The sequence below is a fragment of the Pleurodeles waltl genome, chromosome 10 (genome assembly GCF_031143425.1).
Source record: "Pleurodeles waltl isolate 20211129_DDA chromosome 10, aPleWal1.hap1.20221129, whole genome shotgun sequence".
In the NCBI taxonomy this organism is placed as follows: Eukaryota; Metazoa; Chordata; class Amphibia; order Caudata; family Salamandridae; genus Pleurodeles; species Pleurodeles waltl.
In genome coordinates this window covers 69,611,738-69,637,120 of record NC_090449.1, presented here as the reverse complement: position 1 = coordinate 69,637,120, position 25,383 = coordinate 69,611,738, and the positions used below count along the sequence as shown (strand labels likewise).

Genomic DNA, 25,383 nt, shown 5'->3' with positions numbered 1-25,383 from the left:
AACATAAGGTAGCCGTCACTGGTTGTGGTGCACATCACAAGCATACAGTAGGCATTATTGACATATGGTGACCACCCCTGACATATGGTGGCAATCCATGGCATTTGATGGCTGAAAGTCGGACCTGATTGCTGTCCCTTGAATGAAAAGTTCAGACCCGCAAAATTTCCAGTAAAAAGGAACAGAATCAGGCAAGAGCTGTGGATGGGGAATGAAATGTGTCACAGCGCTGCGTTCCATGGGATGCAGAAAGCGACTCATAGAGTTTGTTGAATATGGCCGTAATATCCTCAGAAAGAGCAGTAGATCACACTGCATTGCCTAGAGATCATGTTGCAATCATATTTCACAAAGCCAGTAATGCATACAAGTTCAATGGTCCTATATTGCTTGATCTAAGAGTGCAAGGGATTCGCAAGAGGTGAATTTACACTCACAAACTGATTTAATGTAATAAAAGGGACTGGCCACTCTTCTACCTGGGGTATCGAGCTGACATTGGAGAATCGAGTGCCTTGGAAAGTTGGGGGAAAAGGAAAAAACAATGAGTGGGATGCTTGAATGAATCTCAGGCACTGGAAATTACTTGGTGCTGCATTCTAGTCCAGTCAGACCAGTTATACTCCTTATCGAGGATATAAAAAAAGTAATAGGAGGAATGCATTCTTGACCATCATTTTTTCGTGCACCGTGCCACCTCAGACAGGAACTAACCACTTGCAAATCAGCCTTGGTCCTGGTCCAGTAGGAACAGTCCCGACTGAACTGCCAGGCCAGGTCCCCTCTTAATGCGGACACAAGCACCATGGACCGGGTTTACTTCATTGGTGACACAGCCCAATTCCCGAGGCACAGTGAGAAGGGGACAGACATCTGAGCATATATCTGGCACTAAGGATTGAAGCACTGGGTGGAACGCTTGAATTCATCTCAGTCGCTGGTGATTTCTCTGGACTGCTTTCCAGTTTCTCATTTTTTGTGCAATATGCCACACCAAACAGGAACCATCTCCATGCAAATAACGTTGTTCCTGCTCCAAGTACCAGTAGGTGGCATTCATTCAAGGAATCCATCCATCATTTTTATTTGGTTTCCTCGGTGCTATGCCCTGAGTGTGAAGGGTATGCCCAAATGAGGGTCCTGTGCTCAATGCACCACAGGACTGAACCTGCACCCTACAAATGTGGCCAAAACAGGCCGAAACCGGAGATTAATTTAAATGGGACTGCTTCCTCCCTGGGGTGGCTTGGAGTACAAGAAACGCGACGGACTATGGCTGAGATTAATGCCCCCATCGCTTTTTTGATTTCCTCAATGGAAAGTTTGGGAGCACCATATTTGTGAGCATAAGGTACCTTAAGGGTGTTTCAAGGTGAGATGTGGAGTGTGTGGTTTTATTATACTAATATAAAAAGATATTAGTACTAGGTATAACTGTATATTATTCAAATCAGTATTCTATAAATATTTATTTTTTATCTGAAATCTATTTGCACATTTTGTAGCAGCCTATATTATGATGTGTGTAATGCATGTTTAAAATAAGGACTTCCACATTTACAGTTTTTTCAGGGACCTCGGTACCTCACAGTGCTAACAAACAATGGCAAAGCCAATAGGTCTTGTCTACGCAGGAGTTATTGGCTTTGCCAATGTGTTTTAGCCATGTTATACACCAGGGTGGCTGCTGTTCAGCATGGCTAAAAGTTAGTGGCATAGTGGTGTAGAGTGGAGTAGGGTGGCATAGGGGCAGTGGCATAGAGCACAGTGGTGCAGTGTAGAGTGAAGTAGGGTACAGTGCAGTTGATTGAAGTGCACTGACGTACAGTGCAGTGGTTTCAAGTGCAGTGGCATGGAGTGGCATGGGTAAGAGTAGAGTGGCATAGAGTGCAGTGGAGTAGAGTGGCATACAACAGAGTGGCAGAGAGTGCAGTAGTGTAGAGCGGTGTAGTGCCATTGAGTGCAGGGTAGACTTGCATGGCATAGAGTGCAGTGCCGTAGCGTGGTGCAGTGCAGAGTAGAGTATAGTGCTGTAGAGTGCAGTGCCATAGTGGGGTGATGCAGAGGAGAGTGGCATAGAGTGCAATGGTGGAGAGGGCAATGTTGCAGAGTAGAGTATCAGTGCAGTGGTGTAGTGTGGCACAGAGAGCAGTGGCCTAGAGTACAGTGGTGAACAGTAGATGGCAGTGGTGTACCTTGCAGTTTAGAGTGCATTGGCGTAGAGTGCAGTGGCATGGAGCAGAATAGAGTGGCATAGAGTACAGTGGAGTAGAGTGGCATACAACAGAGTGGCAGAAAATGCAGTAGTGCAGAGTGGTGCAGTGGCGTAAAGTCCAGAGTAGACTCTCTTGGCATAGTGTGGTGCAAAGTTGAGTAGTGTAGAGTGGTGCAGTACAGAGTAGAATATAGTGCTGTAGAGTGCATTGGCATAGAGTGCAGGAGTACAGAGTAGAGTGGTGCAGAGTACAGTGGCAGAGAGTACAATGTTGCAGAGTAGAGTGTCGGTGCAGTGGTGTGGAGTGCGTAGAGTGGTACAGAGAGCAGTGGCATAGAGTACAGTGGTGCAGAGTAAAGGGCAGTGGCGTTCTTAAGAGTGCATTGGCATAGAGTGCAGTGGCACAGAGTGGCATGGGGCAGAGTAGAATGCATAGAGTGCAGAGGAGGTGAGTGGCATACAATAGAGTGGCAGAGAGGGCAGTAGTGTAGAGTGGTGCAGTGGCACAGAATGCAGAGTAGACTTCAGTGGCATAGAATGGTACGGAGTGGAGTAGTGTAGTGTGGTGCAGTGCAGAGCAAAATATGGTGCTGTAAATTGCAGTGACGTAGAGTGGAGTTATGCAGAGTAGAGTGGCATAGAGTGCAGTGGAATAGAGTGTATTGGTGCAGAATGCAGTGGTATAGAGTTGAGTGGTGTAGAGCATAGTGGCGGCCAGTGCAGTGTTGCAGAGTAGAGTGTCAGAGTGCAGTGGCGTAGAGTGCATTGAAGTAGAGAGCAGTGGGGAGAGTGGCGTACAGTGCAGAGGCATAGAATAGATTGTTTCAGAGTAGGGTGCAGTGGCATAGAGTGGAGAGGTGTGGGGTATAGTGCAATGGCATAGAATACAGTGGCGCAGAGTCCAGTGGCATAAAGTAGATTGTTTTGCAGTAGGGTGTGAAGTGGCGTAGAGAGGATAGGGGAAGGGTAGAGTGGAGTGTGATGGCATAGAGTAAAGTGGTGTAGAGTGCCGTGGCATAGAATAGATTAGAGTGACATACACTGTATTGATGTAGAGTGCAGGGGCACAGAGTTGAGTGTTACAGAATAAAGTGCACTAGCATAGAGTGTATTAGCATACAGTCCAGTGACGTACAGTTCAGTTTCGCAGAGTGGCATAGAATGGAGTTGTGCAGACTAGATTGGTGTTGCCTAGACTGGAGTGGTATAGTGTGCAGAGGCGCAGAGCGCAGTGGTGTGGAGAGGCGTAAAGTGCATTGGCATAGAGTAGAGTGGTACAGAGTAGAGCAGAGAGGCGTAGTGAGAAGTAGTATAGAGTGCAGTGGCATAATGTGGAGTGGAGAAGAGTTCAGTGTCCCGCAGTGGCATGGAGTGGTGTAAAGTGGAGTGATACAGAGTAGGGTGCAGTGGTGTGGAATGGTGCAGAGCAGAGTGGAGTGGAGTATGCATGGTGTGGTAATACACTGCCATTACAGACAACATGTTTTTGATTGAAATGACCATTACAGTGCACAGACACACAGTTTTTGAAATAAAACTATACTGTGGACAGACGATGATGTGTGGAAATTTCATTACCTAATGCAATGATTTGTTTTAATCATATAAAGGTATTTGTTTCCAGCACAGTTCAGAATTAACAAAAATGTGCTTCATTTGTACTCCTAATTCTGATATGTTGTGAAGTTCATTTAAATGTTGTCATGTGATAGAAAACACTCTTTCCTAACCACAGTATCCAGCAAGATTGTTGCATAAATCCTCTTACTTTGAAGCAGGAGAAAGAAAAGTAAACACTAAATTCCCACCTAAGACCGAGCCTGACTTTTGACTTTGTTCTTTGAATGCACAGCAAATGTGATAAGATAAGAATAAGATTTACAGGCCTGTTTACAGAGAGGGGGTATTCAGAATGTGCTATAAATAAGGTTTGGGCAAGGAAAGGAAACAAGTCAAGCTGCATACCCTAAAACAAATAAAGGCAGCAAATTGAAAGCAACAAAATGTGAGTTACAACCCACAGAGCCAATGGCAAGCAAAGGGCATAATGCATTGCCAAGGGTGCTCTATGAATGTGCTTAAAGTGACAGCAGTAGGATACTTTTGGGGAAATTCCAGTAGTTTAGTCAGTCCGTATCTTGCAGAGGTTTGGCCACATCAATCACCCAGGTAGGAGGACGAGAAGACCTGGAGTGGTCTCAGTGTTGCAGGAAAGGTCTGTACACCCATTCTATCAGTTTGCCACCAGTCCCTATGGTGAAGAGCTTCTAGCACACCTCAGGTAGGGTTAGTGTAAGGTGGCAGACATGAAATAGGGCATTTAATGATTGTTTAAGGTGGTTGTAAGTAAGGAGTTGACCGGGGTGAAGATGGTAGTCTGCCACAAGGGTTTGGAAATTTTGTAGCTCGCCGTCCAGAAACAAATATCCCAATTTTAAGACACCTGCAACATGCTACTGATGGAGTTGCTCTGAGCACACCGATCCTGTGCGAGTGGGAAGGCTTAGCAAAGGTAGTGCAGGAGCACAGGGTTTGTTTGTGTCAGTGAGTTTACAGGTTCTAGCAAGGCAAGAGAAAGCTATGCATGATAACCCTGGATGGTGTTCTGTAGAATGGTCAGTAGAAGACAATGGGCATTGCAGTAAGCCCTCCTTAAACGCCTTTATGGATAAACCCCATCTCATGCAGGGGGGCAGGCAGAAAGCCAGCGAGCCACCCATTGGACCTGTGCAGCTGAATAATAGCGTTCGAAGTGCAGAAAGCCTTATCCACCCACAGTCATGGATAGCTTTAGAGTGGAAAGAGCTACCCAACGGCGCCCCAGCGACCAAATCATATGTGTGGCATGTCTGAAAAGGAAAGAAGGGCAAGAAGGGGAAGGTTTGCAAAATAATACTATCATCGGGGTAGCACACTATCTTCACTAGTGCCACGTAGCCCACTAAAGAAAGCAGAAGAGAAGACCAGAAAGCAAACTGGGGTTGGAGGGACCGTGATGCTCTGCCGAGATTTCCATCCTGCAAATCAGCGGGAGAATGGTAGATATTAATAACTACGTCTCAAAAGGTAACTCGTTCCTTCCCAGTTCAATCTGAGGTCTAATTGTATATAAAGAGAAAAACAGTGCCCATATGTTAAAAAACACTAATTACATTTTAATTTTTTTACATTTTGTTTGTACAATTTACATCCCAAATATTTTGAAGATTCCATGTGTACTTGACACTTAGAGATAACCCAGATCACTAGGTTGGCTGTTGCTCAATTTCAAAACCATTTTAAGACATGGACAAAGCAGTCAAATGTCTTGCACCACCTTGCAAGGGGTCTGGCCCCTGCTCACCCTTCACAAGCATAAACAGCGGACCATTGCACAGAAGAGTTTGCCAAGGTGGGTGGGTGCTGCTTGTTCAACCACTTGACAGTGCTTCTTATGTTTCTCTCCTGTCTGCAGAGACAACTCCTCAGGTACCCAATACCTTCTGATAGTCTTGGTGGACCCTTCTGATTTTAGTACTTGTCCCACCTTATTCTTTAGTACTTGTCCCACTTTATTCTTATTTATCCGGTTCTTAGCAACAACCTCCCATTTGATCTTGATTTCATCCTCCTCTTTTATTATCTTTGATTGGTAGTCTGGGCTCCCAGTTCTGAGATAAATGTGGAGTCCCACACATACACTCTAGTGCTGTGAGACTACAGACAAGTTGTGGGTACCTCACATCCTGACATTAGGTGGGAGACTGTCATCCACACCATCTGCCCTGCATCATTAAATATTTTTTTAGGTTGAAAGTCCATGGGCGGTAGAGGTGAGCCAGATGTTTTTGTTCAATTCATTTAAGGTTAATTACCTTAATGTTTCCCAAACTGTTTGTCAGGAGTTTAAAATGTTCACAAAAATAATCAAAATGTTGTCGTTACTTTCTCTTTAGGAAATATTGTGTAGATTTGGGTGGGTGATGGCCTTGACACAGTGCTGACGGGCATTAATTTACTACTGGGCAAGGCAGTAATGTGACACCTGAATGTAGCATACCAGGAGCCAATCACAAAAAGACCACAGTGAATAAATAGCGCTATCTAGTAAATTGTAAATATATGCACTAATAACATAGTGAGGCATGGCCTCCCTTGGGTGTGTCTGTAAAACTGACCTTTGTTCTTGAATTTTTGCCCTGAATTTTGACCGGTCATCCTGATTTTTTGTCCAGAATTTTAACCCTTTTTTCCTGATTTTTTTACAGTCCTATCCAGAATTTGCCTCAATGCCAGGTGGTCACCCTAAGCATGTGTGGGGCAGCACATGTTAATTCGTGCTCTGGTGTACAGAAGTGTTAGTGTGATTACATTATGGTGGATGCTTGTTGGAGAACCAATTCAGTTGTTGTTTTTTAGGCAAATCGTGACTGATTATGGACTGCGTGGTGGTTCCGGTCGCCATGTTTAAATTGGGTGATGGTGATACCTGCCGCCCTTGCTGTATTATCCATTCTATCGTAATTAGCTTATAACGATAGAACGTCCATTAATTACCTGCATGCTGTAGAACACTTCACAGGGCCTTAAACGACGCTTTGCGTGTTGTCGAAAATAAACTCTTTTTTTTTTTTTGCTTTTCGGTACATTTTGACAAACTTACATCTGAAGAAAAGGGAAGATGTTTTTGCACTAGCAGCAAAAAAAATTGAAGAGCCCCATACATTGAAAAAAAAGAAAAATGAATAGAATTTGGAAAAGGCTACTCAGCAAAAACACTACAGAAACGAGAACTAGCAGTCGGACCAGCCAGTCAACGAAGAATATGAAATTAGACTGCGTGGAGACAAAACCAAACCACAGAGCTTGGGGGGGTGAGGGGTATTTGGGGACCAAAGAAATGATTGACAAAGAAAAAATTAAATCTGCACCGGTAGGTTTCCGACCGCACAAGTGCGCAGATTTCTGGCTGTTGGTAATTCACAAAACCTTTCCAGGTTCTGGCTGGAAACCTGTTTGCATTTGTAGGTTTCCAGTCTTACTCCTGTAAAACGTTTTTAACGTTTGATAATGCGTAAGTATATTTGAATGAGAAACGGACACCATCAGTGTACAGTATACGGACTTTCTAACCGCTATGGAATGGGGTTTACTCCTGTCGTTCATAAATGCACGTTTCTGACGTGTGACCATGTCCAAAAAGGGAGGGGAGTAACATGAGGTTGTAAATACCAAGCAATTAGTAATTTTGCAAGTGCTCACAACTTCTACTGAATTCAAACGTTGTAAAGCACGCTCACCCCACACCCCCACGCCTGCTTATAGGTTTACTGACTTCTGAGACTAGCAAAAGGGGGGTTGCACTCGCCAGGAAGCCTATTTACACGTGAACGTCTTATTTACGTATGCAAATGTTTTAGTAATTTGGCACCATGTGTGTCCCCTGGACCCTCACTTTTCCGCTGGTGGCTGAAACTGTGCCTTGAAAAAGAACAGAAAGTTGGAAAGTAGTTTTTATTAAAAATTGAGTTTTGAAACCAGAAGAAGGGTTAACTGGTGGGTCTGGTGGCTTAGTGGACTAATGCGTCCACTATAGGGGCCTGTGTTTGATCTCATGGTCACAGGTTCAAATCCCGGCAGGTTCACTCAGCCTTTCATCCAAAATTCTGAGGTCGATAAAATGAGTACCATTGAGTTGGGTAACAATAAACATCTGTTATTCAGCGCCAAGATGCCTGCGGGTGAATGCGCTTTACAAATACACATTTTATGTTGTTGAAAGTGCCAACAATGGCCGCCAATTTCAAAATGTGACTTTGAAGATTTCTGGAGTGTATGTGTGGTATTGTACCACTGCATCCCATGATTTATAATGTTTTACATTACAAACATGTTTACAGGTGCTATTACTGCATTATATCAGTAGGGTGGCCAGCTTACTCCATGGCATCACGGGTATTGTTTTCAGCCATGGGCTTTCGTGGAAAACCAGAAGGCATTCTGGGAACTGTAGTCTTAGTTTATATTTATTTATACAATTAGAGTAACTCACTTGGTAGCAACAACCGAATATCTGTGCCTCTGCTTCGATTTCCGCATTGTATCGCAAAATACTAGGGGCCAGATATATCATTCCAGACAATAGCGATTACCCAATTGCGATTTTTAGCGACTCGCAATTAAGTAATCGCTATTGGAATATATGAAAGTCCAGGAGCTTCATACTGCCATTCGCAAGGGCTTGCAAATTGGCCTACCTCATTAATATTAATTACGAATAGCTAAAAACACAGGGATGGTGGCCTGCTGAGCTCAGCAGACCACCGTGTCTGTGATTGCTTTTAAATAAAGCAATCTTTTTTTTTTTTTAATGCAGCCTGTTGTTCTTAAAGGAAAACGGGATGCGTTTAAAAAAGAAAAACAAAAAGTTTTCTTTTCATTTTTGAAGAGTAGGGAGTGGTCCGTGGGACCACTGCCTGCTCCTAAAAAATGTTTCCAAATGCATTCACAAAGGGGAAGGGGTCCCTTGGGACCCCTTCTCCTTTGCAAATGGGATACCGCCAATTTGAAATTGGTGGTAACTGCGATTGTTTTGCGACCGCATTCACGGTCACAAAACAATCATACATACCTATGCGATTCGGTATTGGGAAGGGATGCCCTTGACAAGCCCCTTCCTAGTACAGAATCTGTATGTAATCGCAAATCCAATTTGCGATTCGGTAACAAGTTACCAAATAGCAAATTGGACTTGTTTCATACCAAAATGCATTTTTGCGATCGCAAACGGCCCGTTGAGCCGTTTGTGATTGCATAAATGTTTGATACAATTGGCCTTAGGTCCTTTCCCTTGTACAAATTCTTTCCGGTTTGACATTGTGTATTACCGCATTGCTTGTGATTCTTATCTAGACAGACGCTCTTGTTGCTGTTCAAACCAATATGAGGACCTGAAAGGGACATGAATTTAGCCTTTGTCTCCTTGGCACCTTATCCTGTTTCGATTTAACTTACATGGATATATCCAAAGAAATGTTGGGGATGTTTTAACTTCTCCTCTTCCACTGTCGCCACTTGTGTGAGGGGCAAACAGGGTTTTAAGTGGGCCGGGTCCAACCAGGTTTGAGGCCCAGTAGTAAATCAAAACAGGCGTTGAAACAAGTCCCTATCAGGCCATTTATTCATGTCTTTACTTTTACAGGCAAAAACATTGCTTTCTGAACAATTAATTAAAAAAAGTTAAGGTAATAGATATCAGCGATTTAGTTTCAGTTTATATATTTGACATTTTTTAGATATGTTGCAATCCCTAAAAGTGATTGCTACTTCGGGGATGTTTGTTTCTGTACATTTTTTAATGTAACGTATTACTCTTTCATAATGGATGCTTTGAAATGAGTCACTTCCAGGTCTTTGGAAAGGTGCATGAATGAGAGCTCCAGAGTTGAGGCTGAAGGCAGTGCCTGTCAGAGGGTCAAAAAGACGTTCAGAATACATGATTCTGAAATACTTTGCCTCTCGGCAGACCCCACATTTAAAAGGTTACTTATCACATATTCCAATTGCAATTGTGATTCAGTGCAAATATGTGTGAAGGAGATATACAGTTGTTAAATTACTGACAATTAAAATAACATACAGAGCTTATAGGCAAGTAGGTGTGTTGTGTATTTTGGGGGTTGCTGAAGTGAAGGATATGAGAGGAAATGCATTGAGGAGAAAGTTTAAAAAGGGCATTGAAGAGGAGCGACGCGAGATGTAACGTATGCAGCTAGAGGAGATGTGGAGAGAGAAGGGGTGTTCATTACTAACATGGAGTGAACATAATGGGAGTGAATCAGACACTGTGGAGGCCTCTACCCTGGCCACCGGCCTCAGTAATGTTCAATTCACCACAGTCTCTTCATTTACAACCAAATCATTATTACTGATTTATCTTAAACAGTTAACAGCCATTGACAAAGCCAATAGTTCTGGCTGATTTGAGGTTTACGCAGACCTGAGAACTTACAACAAAGTTTCACAGTGTGCAAAAGGTAGGCAGGACCCTGCAGGGGCCAGGGCCTAGTGCCGATCACAAGGATTGGGGCACTTCTATGCTCCCAACACCTCCATCCAAAGCAAGAGCTTGTAAAGCTGCTGGTAATATCCTTGGAAGGTTTCATACCACATAATTGACATAGGCTGTCCAGGGGCTCGGAATGCTTGCTGGAAACCCACTTTATGAAAGGGTTTCAGCTCATCTTTTATTCTAATCGTGTGTCACAATGTGCCGTCGTGTGAGCTGTCCAGTCTGTGTGTCAGTTGTAGTGTTACATATCTGGATGCAATAACAGAAACCCGAGAGAGGCATCAAAATATTGTTGGAGTGGCTCAGTGTGTTTACACCACACTCTTAATAACATAGGCTACGCCTCTGTTATACACCGCCCCACACACTTTTTTTATCCCACTTAAAGTCCTGGGAGCAAAGCATAGAGTGTGCGAAAAGGGACTGCATAAAGCTTAAAGCTCTATTTTGCCAGGATTATTGTGTCTCATTTGTACTGAAATTAAATGTTCCTATTAGTTTGGCTCCTGTTATTAAGCCAGCATTGCCAAACTGGGCTACACAGCAGTTCGAATGCACCCAGGGCAGCAGCAGACCCGGTGGTTGTCACAAGAGTGTTAAAAGGTTATACAGTAGGGGTTTCAATGTTGGGGCTTTGGGATGACAGTGACTGTGCTCCACATGAGTCCAGAAAGTAGAACATCCAGGAACACTGTGGGGCTGGCCTGGAGGCTTAGTCAAGTATGTCAACCTGACGGCTGGGAATATTGATCCAAGGAATTTTTTAACATATCTCATAACTGGCCAACCGAACAAGAGAGGCGTTTTAACCACTTAAGTGCTAAGAATGAGATGGTCTCATCCTCAGAGCAGCCTGCCCCAGAATGCTGAGGACAAGACAATCTCATCCGTAGCATTCAGTTAAAGTGCAGCGATGATCTGGAGTGGTTTTAGCTTTATTGAAAACTGTTAGAAATGGGGTCTCTAGTTGCCAGTGGTTTGTGCCCTGCCCAAGTAGGGACCCTCACTCTAGTCGGGTAAGGGAGTCACACAGCTAAAATAACCCCTGCTGACCTCCTTGGTAGGTTGGCATGAGCAGTGTGGCTTAACTCAGAGGCAATGTGTGAAGTATTTGTATACACACACATACAGTAACACAGCGAAAACACTACAAACGAACTCCACACTACTTTAGGAAAATAGCCAATATTTTTTGAGGTAAAACAAGGCCAAAATAACAAAAAAACAAAGACGATGCAGACCACAGGGGAGGTGAGGAGCTGGAAAACAAAGTGGTGTGTTGGTTCCTTACTGCGTAGGGGAGATGATGCATTGATTCTTTCCTGGCAGGTGAGACAATGTTTTTGTTCCTTACTGGCAGGGGAGGTGATGCATTGATTCTTTCCTTGCAGGAAGGGCAATGTGTTGATTTCAGGACATGCAGCCTCGGTTCCTTACTGTGGTGCGGGGTCAATGAAAAATTGGCACCCAGGGATGATGCATGGAAAATCCAGATGCGCTGAATTGATGGGACCATGGTGAAACAGGCACTGCGTCGATTCGGCAGCCTCAGGGCAGGCGATGCATTGATTCTTCATCGTGAGACAGGCGCTGTGTTGATTCTTTGTGCGGCACAGTGATCCATGGATTTTCTCCTTCAGTTCACCAGCTTGCGCTTTCAAGAGCCCAGGGACTGGAGTTGGCACCACAAGACAAGTCAGGACTCTCATCAGAAGAGCCCAGACACTGGAAGATGAAGTATTTGATGTCCCTGAGACTTCTTAACAGGAGGCAAGCTTAATACAAGTTCTTGGAGAAACGTTGGAAGCAGGATGTAGAAAGCCAAGTCCAGTCCTTTCACTCCCAGGACTGAAGCAGCAAGCAGCAGGCCAGCACAACAAAGCAACAGGCAGAGAGGCAGGCCCTCCTACAGCATCCAGCTCTTCTTCCTGGCAGAATTTCCTCAGTCCAGAAGGATTCTAACTATGTGGTGTCAGAGGTCCAGTACTTATACCCATTTCTGCCTTTGAAGTAGGCAAACTTAAAAGAGAATTCTAAGTCTTTGTAGTGCACAAGAACTTGCCCTTCCCTGCCTGACCTCCAGACACACTCCAGTGCTTTGTGTGAGGAAAGGCACACCCCTATTCAGGTGCAATGTCAGCTCCTCCCACCACTCTAGCTCAGGAAGACCCATCAGTCTGGTGATGGGCCATCAGGATATGCAGGGCACACTTCAGCTCCGTTTGTGTCACTGTCTAGAGTGAATGCACAAACAGCCCAACTGTCAACCTGACCCAGACTTGTATTCAGCAGACAGGCAGAGGCACAGAATGGTTGATCAAGAAAATCCCCACTTTCTAAAAGTGGCATTTTCAAACTCACAGTTCAAAAAACAATTTCACCAAAAGATGTATTTTTACATTGTGAGTTCAGAGACCCCAAACGTCACATCTCCATCTGCTCCCAATAGGAAACTACACTTAAAAGATATTTCAAGACAATCCCCATGTCACCTTATGGGAGAGATAAGCCTTGCAATAGTGTAAACCTAGTTTAGCAGTATTTCACTATCAAGGCATGTAAAGCACACCGTAGATGCCCTATCTTTTAAATACACTGCACCCTGCCGATGGGACTGCCTTGGGCCTACTTTAGGAGTGACTCACATGTAGTAAAAGGGAAGGTGTGGACCTGGCAAGTTGGTGCACTTGCCAATTTGAAATGGCAGTTCAAAACTGCACACACAGACACTGCAGTGGCAGTTCTGAGACATGTTTAAAGGGCTACTCATGTGCGTGGCACAATCAGTGCTGCAGGCCCACTAGTCGCATGTGATTTACAGGCCCTAAGCACACATAGTGCACTTTAATAGTGACTTACTAGTAAATCAGATATGCCAGTCATGGATAAAACAATCACCAATGCAATTTAGAAAGGGAGCACTTGCACTAAAGCACTGGTCAGCAATGGTAAACGTGCCCAGAGTCCGAAAGCCAGTGAAAACAAAATTCAGCACAGGACCAAAAACAGGGGGCCAGAAGCCAAAAGGCAGGTGAAACCACGCCAAGAGCGGACAGGTCTAACAAAAGCTGAGGGAAGGTATAACAAAGAGAAGTTTAATTTGCATACTCTATTGGCAGGTGCAGTGGAGATTATGATCAATGCTCACCGTAAGACCTACCTTAAAGGAGTCCCAATCACACCTTCTACAATGGCGTCCTAATATAGATGTAATTCTAGAGACATTAAAGTACTGCCATCCTATAACGTATATAAGGAGAGTACCAAGAGAGAAACGGAAAAGGTAAAGTGAAAACATAAGGGGACAACTTAATAGAGAAAGTTACCATAAAAGTCATAACACTAAATCTAACACCTAGAATTTGTTGCAGAAAGTAAAGTTCTCTGTGCTTTCTTTAAAAGTGATATTCCTTCCCCACTTCAGCAATTTTGCATTCAGAAACATGCAATATGGCCTCTTCTTTTGACCTTTTCCTGGACACTAACAAGAGCACCACTGAGTAGCCAGCCAAGCATAAACATAGATTTGCATGAAATTTGAATACTCATTGCTACATAGAGAGTTGCTTGCAGGACTCGCCTCAGTTTTTCATGTTATTATACGGTTTGCCACTGTGCCAGGATTATCGAGATCTGGAACATACATATGAATGCTAAAGAGGACCTCATAGGGGGTCCGGCCTCCCAAAGATCTTCTAGGCAGATTATTCAAAACTCTTTGGACTCTAAACAAGTGATGGATCAAACTATGACTTGAACCTAATACTCTAACTGTTATGGACTGCTGTAAGTTACTGTTCTTCCTTTCCACTATTGAATTTCCTTCAGGATGATAGGGAGAACAGTAAAGCATAGCAATACACATGGTTCCCATGGTATCCCTGTAAGCCTTAGAGGCAAACGCAGGACCCTGGTCCGAGTAGAATGGCTCTACTTCATATGTCCCCCTAAAGATTTGCAAATCTCTAATAACAGTTTGAGTCTCAGCCGAGGCAACACCCACAGGAATTTAGAACATGAACCTACAGCTAACAGAATGTATGTAAAAGCCCCATCAGAAGTTTAGGGCTCACAAAGGTCTAAATTCAATTACACCCTGATATTCAAGCTGTGAGAGAATTTCCTTCACTTGAGTTTTTGCTTTGTTTTTAATAGGCGTTGTGGGTGCACTTCTGGAGTTGAGTGTATGGATATTTTATTGTAGGGGGAACCTTTAGCCAAACCTATATGATTATGGTATAAAGCTAGAGCTTTTGCAAGAGTCCAGTGTTCAGCATATGCCTTTTTAGCTGCTTCAGGAACAAGAACTGAGAAGGACGTAGTATTACATCTTCTACTTGTGGGACTTTACTAACAAACTCAGGTGGCCAATCTACTTCAGCCAAGAGAATGTCATAACTGTATATTAATTTTTCCCAGAAAATAACTGTAATAGTGCGTGTTAGGTCGCCATCAATGTGAATGTCCAATTTATATAATCGGCTGGGAGGGCTCACCCGCTGATCTAGTGTTTCAACCTGTGCAAAGCTGCTCTTGAAACCAGAAACTCTTTCAGGTCCCAGCAAACTATTGTGACCTCTGCTGCACTGTCTGGCAGTGCCAATGCCCACATCTTGTTCAGAAGGAGTGTTAAAAGCATGTGTGGCATTTTTAACAGAAATACCTGCCACTTTCTTCTTCTTGAATTGCTGTTTTTGTTGTGGAAGTTTCTCTTCTTCTTTATGATGATGCCAGACGAGCATTGTGAGTCAGTTTTTGGTTTCACATACTCTTCATGTCTGCACTCGGATCATCCTCCTATCTCAGAGCATTTGTTTGGTGCGTTCCGAAAGGAACAAGAAGGAAGAGTATCAGTATAGTGATACCTGTCAGGCTGTTTTAATGTATGACTGTCCCACCCTGTGTTTTTGTTCTGCTTGGAACCTTTTTGGTCTGATTTGACTTTAAGATGTGGCTTATTAGGCCCGGCTCCCAAATTATCTCAAATTATAGAGGTGTAGGTGTCTTCAATAATTTATGGCAACTTGCATTCCTGATCGTGTACAGGACCCTGAGCGAGTCGTTGTCGTACTGCCAGCACTGCTGTCCTCCTTCAACATAATAATATAATTGAGGACACAGTGGCAAAATTTCCAAACAATTTAATCCCAAGTCCAGGGCAGCATCAGCGCCATATTCATTTTGAATCTGTTTTAGCACCTCCAGCAAAACAGCTATTGATAGTGTACCATGAGTTATTGTATACACAGCAGAAAAGGCGGTGGCCCAGGTGACACAACCTTCAACAGGGGAACCATTCCACACAGTGAGAATTCTGTGTTTGTCTTTGGGTCCTGTAAGGGGAAACACTGCTTCAAACTCATCTGTTTTTTAAGCAATCCAGAACGGAATCTCTCCTGTCTGATGGGAACTTTACCCATAATTGCATTCATAGTGACAGGACTAATTGCAGGTACAGCTAAGTGTGTCTGAACAGCCTGAGCAGCCCTTGCTGGAACTGTTGTTATTGTTCACATGATAAAATTTAGTTCACATAAAAAAATTGAGATTATTGTTTAGGTGATAGAGTTTATTATCATTTAATTCTGCTATAATGGGATATGGCGTATAATCGACTAGAACTGGCCTGGTTGCCCCATCATTACTGAGGGTACCCAGACTCAAGTTTTGTAATGCATGTGAAAGGACACTTTGGAACAAATTGTGATGCTCCAAATATGTTAATCCTTTTTTTAACTGTTGATATTGGCTGTATTGATTCGGTGCTGCCACCTCAGTGTATGTATAAAATGTTTGTGTGTTTGCGTCTACTGCAGGAAAATGGACCCATAAAGAAAAAACTTCACATTTATAGGCTAAGTGTGCTTATGCCCTGAAGGTAACTTCTCCACCCTTGAGGGGGAGTCCCTGCGATTTCCAAATATGTTGTGACAAGCTGTCTACAATTAACTGGAAAATCAATTGCATTTTCTATTTTAAAAAATGAATTTTGGAGAGGGAATAGTATAGTGGGATGATCCTTTTAAAGGTTCAAGAGTGAGCAACCTACATACTACAATATAGGGTTCCCTATTCATCTGAGGAGGATTAATCCCTAACACCATTAATGTCTCTGTATAAAATGAAAAGGAAACATTTGGACAAGTGACAACTACTCAGGAGACGCATTAAATAAGTATGTGACCTACAATGTTGGCAGCACCATGTTATACAGTTCCTACAACTCAAGTAGAGCGGTGTATCTGGTCTACCGAAATGTCACAGTATAGGGTTTCAGCCCACATATACCATTAGGGTATGTTGACACGACTCCTATCTAGCTCACAGTGCTTTGTCCAAACTCATAAACACACCGGGGTACCAGATTGGTTCGGCAACCTTGAACATGACTACTCAGGTTCAAAAAGAAATCGAGGATACAGATCTACCCTTTCATTCTCACTTATGGGGCTTTCCTTACAAACTCAGGCGACCAATCTAGCCTCAGCCAAGTGAACATCATAACTGTATATTAATTTTCCAAGATTAGACACAAGAAAGATGTGAAAATGTCCTTTGCAGCATTTATTGCAATAGTCTTATTCTTGTATGAAAAACATGAGCTGTGATTATTAGGCAAACAAGACAGAGCCTGGTAGCCAGCATTACAAAGATGGTGAAAAAGATAAACAGTTAAACCATCATTTTGTGATCGTGTTGGTATACTATTATTTGTATGTTCCTATACTGCTGAGAGCACAGTGGGAGCACCCTGTGCCAGATCTATTGGGAAAACCTGAACCCCATACCTGTGTAAGATGTACCAGGGCTCTAGGAAGCTAGTCTGGTGTAGTGAAGGGTACTAGTCCTCTGAAGGATAGAGGTCAGATTCAGGGTCCAAATTAGAGTCGACAAAGCTGCATCTCAGGCACCAAAACAAAAAATACTGCAAAAGGGCTTATTGTTTCCCTTTCTCCTCTTTATTGTCCTCCCATTAAACCGTGGGCGCCAATGCTTAATTCGTGCCTGTGTTTGCCAGTCCTAAACACCAACACTCATTTTTTAAGAGCAGTAACCCTTTCTGCAGACATGCCTACAACCACTGACACCTTAGTAGCCACATTAGTAGCCACTTGATGTCATGCAATGTCTCACAAGAGTGAGAGAAACCAAGACTTACCCTATCAGTACCACGCTGCACAGCAGATGCTAGGACAGATCTTTTAAAAAATGTTGTAATGGCATGCTACACCTGGGAATCCTCAACAGTGAATGAAGTACATATATGTAGTTTCCACTTCTGGCTTATGAAGAGCTACACATGACATGTATGACTCTAAAACTCTTCCCACATAGGCCATAGTATAAAATCACAGTCTGACAACCAAATGCAACTTGCAGAGTGGTGTGCTATGTGCCCTCCGATGCATACTTTGAGGTCTCCTCAATGGTAGGAGGCCACAATACAAGTGCAACTGCGATAATATTTAGGCCATGCATGTGAAGAGTTATTATTTATGTACGTACAGGTGAATAGGATGCAGCACTTTGCACAAACAGCACTGCTCCTTCTCTTTTTACGCCAACTGACTCTTTCATCCCTTTATAATAGAGGTCCTCTTAATCCTGGAGCCCAAAACCAGCCTAGTTTTCAAGTAGCTTCTGCCTGCCACCACATTCTGACCTCAAGTGACAAGAATGAAAGAAAACTTATCAATTTTTAATACAAAACGAGAAAGAAAGTGATACTAATCTAGTTGCTGAATTGCACAATATGAAACTAGAAACTAGAAAAAAATTGGCCCAGTCTCGATGTCCCAGCCTCACCAAATTGCCTGATCACCAGCAAATATTTCATTTCAGTGTGCCTCCTTTTTTCTTTATTATTGCATATGAAAGAACCTTAGAATACATGAGGTCAGGATGTCTGCTGTTCAAAAGCTCTCCTGTGTTGATTTAGCAGACTATTATATTGCTCTGTGTATAATAGGGATATAATACATATACGGAGTGCACCAGACAACTGACTTGCCTCCATGTTCACTAATGGCATTGTCATCAGGGTAGGGAGGGGGGACCTGAATATTTCTAAATTCATGTTTAGAAACTATCACTTTTAGCAAATGCATCTCAGTGGAGTGGTAGCTGATGTACTAAGGAGAAATGCTACTGCATGCTAAAAAACTTTTTTGATTTTGAAGAGATGTTATTGTGTGCTTGCAACATGAGTTGAGGTACGGCATGTTCAACGGTAACTGTTTGCTGCTGAGGATACTCTCCTGGTAAAAGCATTGGCAAGGTGCTGAGAAATGCTGGTACTATCCTTCCAAATCAAAGTGCAGGGACCATGTACCTGATAGTGCCTATCAAAGGTCGAAGTGGGCGGGTTTGGAGGGACATGGCGTGCCCATACTTTTTTGATTTATTAAAAACCGTTCCCCTACTTTTCATAAAAAAGACAACCGTCCCAGGACTGTTAACTCGTGTAGTTTAAATGCTTCAGCTGCAGTGTCATTCAGTGAGCCTCCTGCGCTGTCATATTGAAGAAGGGCAGACAGCTAAACATGCCGTCCAGGGTGTCTGCTTGCCTGAAAGAAATGCAAATGTGTGCTGCAAGTTATTCTGCAAAGTAAAGGGTAATCTGAAAATGTAAAGGGTGCTTGGGAGCCTGTTCTGGCTTTAATTGATCGAAACACTTGAAGCTTTGTGATGACAAAATGTATTATTTTTGAGGGGTAGTACAAAGAGTTAACAGCTGAGCTGTGAAGTGCATGATGTTTAATTGTATTTGTATTTATATAACACTTACTACGCCTGGAGGTGTTGAAGGGACAGTAATGTAAGACAAATTGCTTACGTACATTCTCGATAAAACTAAAATATAAATTTTGGAAGCACCGTTTTATCTTAAAACTTTTTGCGCATTTTGTAGCAGTCTATAGTCTACTGGGTGTAATGCAAGCTTCAAATAATGCCTTACATATTCACAGTGCCTTCTGTTACAGGCTGTGACCTTGTAGGATTTAATTATGTGGCTTTCTGGATACACACAGACCTCTGCAGTGTATTAACTAAGTGAGGTTTCATAATGTACTATACCACATTTCAGTGAATAAAAACTTTCTTACATTTATTTTTCATTTATGCTTCACATTTTTTATGTAGCTCTCTGGCAATAAACTTACAAAATAGTTTGTTTAGCCAAGCTTTTGACTCCCCCCCCCCTACCCACTACAAGCAGCATTATAGTGCCCATACTTCATTTAATGCACTGCCACCGCTGGTGCCTATTCATTAAAGCACCGAGTTTATCATATGTATACCTGATGTTTGTTGCACGATTTACATGCCCAAATATTTTCATGGCATCCTATGCTCATAAGTAGCTCCTTCCATCGCTGCTCTTGTTAATTTGCTGGCTCGCTCACCTCTAGTTTGTTTACAATTGCACACATCCGCTGCCTACACCTGATTCTTTCCAATACAAAGACAGAGGCGGAAGGGAGAAACGCTCCTACAGCTAAAGTCACAGGAAGAAGGCGGGCCCGTGCAAATGAAGGCAAATAAAATGACAGCTATTGAGAAAGGCGGGGGCATCGTGGCCGGGGCGTGTCGTGCTGTCAAGGAGCGTGGTGGCGGTGCGGCAGGTAAGGTGGCGGAATGTTGGCTCGTGGTAACAAGGCCGGGGTGTGGTTAGGCAAACAAGGGCACTGACAGTTCTCTCGCCATTGGCGAGAAGGTGCTTGGCTCTCAGACGGGCGTGCTTATGTAAGGGCTGCCGCGCGCTAGCACGAGCCCTGTGCCATCCGCAATAGCGAAATCAGGAAATGGGCGTGGATATGCAAATACAGGTTATCGGAATGCAGTGGTATTGGTGAATGGGTGTGGCCGATTACACACAGGGCGTATATTACGTCAGGCTTACACGGACATGTGGGTGTGGTTACGTGGGTTGGTTTCTTGGAGCTGTACAATTCGTGAAATAATAGATATTATCAGCAAAGGGGCGTGGCTGCTCGCGTTCCCTCGCGCCCACCTCAGCATGAAGGAGGCGTGTCTTTGCGGCATGCTGTTGCGTGGGGCGGGGCGGGGCGTCTCGAGTCCTGCTCTTCCGCAGAGATCTGTGAATCGTGTAGGCGTGGCTATGCAGATCACTGGGCCGGGGAGTCCCAGTGATAGGCGGAAAGGTGGGAGTGGGCGGTCCTCCGCCGGCAGGGGGCGTGCCCCGGGTCCCGCAGCCCCGAGCCCCCAGGACCCAGGCAGTGAGCGCTCTCTCTCGGGCGGCGGAGGCTGCAGCTCCCGGACATGGCCGAGCCGAGCATCGCCACCCCGGATTCCGGGCAGAGCCCCGAGCAGGAGCCGGTGCGCTTCGCCCGACAGGGCGCTCTGCGGCAGAAGAACGTGCACGAGGTGAAGGAGCACAAATTCACAGCCCGCTTCTTCAAGCAGCCCACCTTCTGCAGCCACTGCACCGACTTCATATGGTAAGAGCCCGGGGGTGCAGGGGCGGGTAGCGGGGGAAGCACCTACCTTCTGCAGCCACTGCACCGACTGACTCCATATGGTGAGAACCCTGGGGGTGGCGGTGGCGGAATATAGGAGGGCCCCCTACCTTTTGCAGCCACTGTTTCCACTTTGGGTGGTGAGAACCCCGGGGGTGCGGGTGACATGAGAAGGGGGCTCCAGGGCTGCACCCTACCTTGTGAAGCCACTGCACTCACTTCATATATGAGCCCTGTGGGTGATGTGGTGAGGGTTGGGGGGGGGGGAGAGTACCATTTACAGCCATGTTATCGACTCCATAAGGTAAGAATCCTGGGGGTGCAGGGCCGGCGGATAGGAGGAAGCCCCCCCTGTGCAGCCACTGCACCGACTTCCCATGGTGAGAACCCTGGGGGTGCAGGGGCGGGGGGTAGCAGGCTGAGGGAGCTCCTATCTTGTGCAGCCATTGCACAGACTTCATTTAGTAAGAGTCCTGGGGTGCAGGGGCGGTGACAGGTGGCGGGATATAGGAGGCCCTCCTACCTTCTGCAGCCACTGTTTCTGCTTTGTATGGTGGGAGCCGTGGGGTGCGGGTGACATGAGAAGGTGCGCACCCCACCTTGTATAGCCACTGCACTCACTTCATATGATATGAGCCCTATGGGTGTTGTGGTGATGACTGGGGTTGGTGGGGGAGTGGCAGTGGGCCGTAGGGGGTGCACTCTACCTTTTGCAGCCACGGCATCGTCTTCATATGTGCGAATCCTGGGGGTGCTGTGGGCAGGTGACATAAGAAGGGGCCCCAGGGGTGTCCCCCTACCTTCTGCAGCTACGGCACTGACTTCATATGAGCCCTGTGGGTGATGTGGTGAGCCCTAGTGGTGCTTTGGGGGGGGAAGAGAGGGCATTAGGAAGAGCGGTGATCCAGGGGTGTACTTTGCCCTTTGCAGTCACGGCACCGACTTCATATGGTGAGGGGCTTGGGGTGCAGGGGGCGGCTGACTCACTGGCGCCAACAATAGCCCCCGCGGTGCTGGGGAAGGGCAGCTCCAGGGGTGCTTCTCTGCCCAGTACATTGTGGGGCCTGGCCTGAGAGGTCCTATCTGGGTGGGGAGAGGGCCCCCCGGTGTACTTTGCGGGCCCCTCAAATTTCGTTACGCCGCTGGGCTGGCTGGAGAGGGTTGGTGCTGGGGGTGTTACCCAGTGCCGTTTCTATATTGACTTCATATCGTGAGAACCCTGGGGGTGCAGGGGCGTGAGGCAAGGGGGCGTCAAGGGTGGGCCTTATGCAGTTCCGCACCGACTTCTTATGGTGAGAACCCTGGGGGGAGTCCCGAGGGGGGGGGGATGACATGAGGGCTGTAGTCCCGAATGCATCCTACCTTGTGCAGCCACTGCACCGACTTCAATATGATGAGATCCTCAGGATGGCTGGAGGCGAATGTGTGTGTGTGGGGACGGGGTCCCCAGTTGCATCTACGACACTGACTTCCTATGGTAAGAACCCTCGTTTAGAGGGGTGTGCACTGAGTTCGTAACCGGGCAGGAAGTGAGGGCACCCCCGCCACTACGGGAGCAGGGTAGATGTGCCCCTGCAGTGACGGCACGGAATTCATGGTGTCATACCCTGGAGGGACGGGGGAGCCCCCCCAGAGAAGATCACAAACCCTCTGCAGCCATTTCAGATGTCGAGAAACACGTGGGAGCAGGGATGGTGGGAGAGCCCCTCGGGGGACACCTGGCACCACTTATTACTCAGGTCCCGCTCATGCTTTATTGAGTGAGAGGCCTGGTGCTTGGGAGACAGGGAGCGCCTAGAAAGGAGTATTTGAAGCGTGTATTGTACAGAGGGGGTGGGGGCGCATTCCAAGGAGACTGTGGGTGTTAAATTTGCCCCTGGTGTGGTGACCCTCTGCCGCTCTCTAATTCCCGAGGGGGGGGGACAGGTTCGGCGGGACAAGGGGAAGCCAGGGGACCCTCTCGCGGGGGTGCGTGGAATATAATTTAGCGCATTTCATCTGGGTGAAGCAGCGTCGGGGGGTGTGGGGGCGTGTTCTGAGGGCGCCCCTGAGAACCTGCGCCTTAGAGGCGGGCACGAGATTGGGGTAGCCCCTTCCACCCACCTGACATAGTGACACCCGAGTGTTCTTGGGCAGCGAAGCAGCCTGAGGGAGGCAGATCTCTGACCGGGGAGCACTTAGTCTCACCAGTCAGGCCCGGGCCGGTGTAATTTACCTCAGCGCACACGTGCCAGGGAAAGAGTTTCCGCGGGGAGGTGTAATACGTGTCTATGGCGCTGCACTGGGGAAGCATGCAGGCGCTACAGACGAGCCTGGGGGGTGCCCACCGAGGCCAGGACAGGTGCCAATGGAGGGTGACACGTAGACAAGGCCAGCCGGCCGGTGTCTCAATGGTTCCACTCGTGTGTATTGGTAAAGAGACTCACTGACGTGGAAATAAGGGGCATGTGCGCACCGTGCCCACATTGATGAGGAAACGAGGTACACAAATGGGGACAGTTCTTTTTTTTATTTAGGTCTCCATGTCTAATTTTCCAAGCATCCCTGCTGCGGGTTGAGGGCTCTTTACTGATGAGTTTCAAGCAGCAAGGAATACGAAATAACAATTTCTGACCGGCTACCTCTGGACCGGATGAGATTCCACGGGGTGCCTCACCCTTGGCACAGCCTACCAGGAGCCGGCACGTGCTGAGGCGGTGCAGTGCGGAGTCTCAGCGTGCAGTGAAGCAGTGTTTACTGTAGTGCTGGAATATTGGACTCAGGGACTGAGACGTTTTAAGGCATGGGCAAAATGTGGGCACTGGCCCAAGGCCCCATCCTTTCAGGGGACCCCTGATAGATCCAGATCTATTCTGCAGAGTTGCCCTGATCACCCTGAATATTTCTCAGACATGTTGCTTTAAATACCGTTTCCTTTAACTTTTGTAAAAGTTTGTGATGTGTGAATGAATCCATTACAGACACTGCAGAGAAATGTTTGTTTCATGCACCATCCGGGAAAAAAGTTTTCTATATCACAATAAGGCCACACACATGAGAATAGGAAGGGTGTCAGAGAGCTTATTTGCAGTAATTATTAGGGCGCTGCTGCTTTGTTATAATATTGAAAACACACCTCACTATCCCTAAATACTAGAAATAAACACATTTCGATTTGAACGAACACACTTGTGCACTTTCAGTGACCTGGCCAAAGAGGGCATGAAAGAGCTGAGACTGAATCATACACTTAAAGCTGTTCTGAACAGGGTCCCCCAAAATACTTTGTCTCAGGGCCACCAAATTCCTTAAAATGTCCCTGAGCGGGGATGGTGCAGTACAAGATTATTGGTGTTTGTTTACTGGAGGTTGCTATAGTGCAGTGCTGTTGTATTTGGGGTTGGTATGGTGCTGCGTTGGGTTATTGTGGGGGCGCTGTGTTGGGGTACTAGCATGGTGCAGTAACCAGTTATTGGGGGTTGCAGTGATTGGCTATTTGGAGTTGGTATGGTGCTGTGATATTGGTGGTTGGATTGTGCTGTGTTGGGCTGTTAGGATGGTGTAGTACTCAGTTTCTGGGATTGATGTGTTGCACTTCTTGGTATTGGATAATGGTGCAGTGCCAGGACATGTTGGGTTGTGTGGTGCAGTGCTACGTTATTTGGGGTAGTATGGTGCTGTGCTGGGTTAGGGACGAGAGGTCGCCGTTCTGGGGTACTGGGTGGGTGCACTACCCAGTTATAACTTATTGGGGGGTGCTGCGGTGCGTTGATTGGTTTTTGGAGGTTGCTATAGTGCTGTGCTGGGTTATTTGGGGTTGGTACGGTGTTGTGCAGTGATATTGTGGGTTGGATGGTGCTGTGTTGGGTTATTAGGATAGTGCAATAATCAGTTACTGGATTTGCTGCAGTGCTGTGTTTAGTTATTTTGGGTTGGCATGGTGCTGTGCTGTGGTATTGGATGGATGGTGCTCTGTTGGACTATTAGGATGGTGCAGTACCTAGTTATTGAGGGTTGCTGAGCTGCAGTGTTCGGTTATTTGCGGTTGGTATAGTGCTGTGCTGTAGTGTTGTGGGTTGGATGGTGCTGTGTTGGGATATTAAGACGGTGCAATACTCAGTTATTGGGTTTGCTGCGGTTCCGTGTTTAGCTTTTTGGGGCTGGCATGAACCTGCACCGTGGTATTGTGGGTTGGCACGGTGCATTACAGGGTCACAGGGGGCTGTGGGGTGCAATGCTGGTATATGTAGAGTGCGAGGGTTGACATTGTGGGAAGATGAGTTCTTTAGGGGTCGGTATAGGTTAGCGCCGAGTTATTTTCGACCGGGTATGGTACAGTGCGGAGTTATTGGTGATTCTTTATAGGGGTTGCAGTAACGTGGTGCTGAGTTATTTGGCATTGGTATGGTGCTGTGTGGGGTTATTGTGATCTGAAGGGTGCTGTGCTCGGGTATTGATATGGGGGCAATACTCAGTTATTGGTGGTTGGGGTGGTGAAGTGCTGGGCTATTGTGGGGTTGTATGGCGCATTGTAGGTTCATTGTGGGTTGGTGTGGCGCTGTGCAGTGTTATTTAGAATGTCATGGAGTAGTGCTGGGTAATTGGGTTTGATAATTGTATTTATATAGCGCTTTCTACCCCTGGCGAGGTGTCGAAGC

The 25,383-nt window shown here is 45.8% G+C and overlaps 1 protein-coding gene across 2 annotated transcripts in view; it reads left to right on the top strand.

The window, feature by feature from the left end:
* Positions 1-20,476: 20,476 nt before the first annotated feature.
* Positions 20,477-25,383, top strand: part of PRKCB (protein kinase C beta) — a 799,526-nt gene continuing 794,619 nt past the window's right edge. The window contains exon 1 of one of the 2 annotated variants that reach the window (XM_069209697.1): positions 20,477-20,728. In XM_069209697.1, the coding sequence (XP_069065798.1) occupies positions 20,550-20,728 (179 nt within the window). In that variant the 5' untranslated portion in view covers positions 20,477-20,549. The remainder of the gene's footprint in view (positions 20,729-25,383) is intronic. The other variant, XM_069209698.1, reaches the window with a different exon arrangement.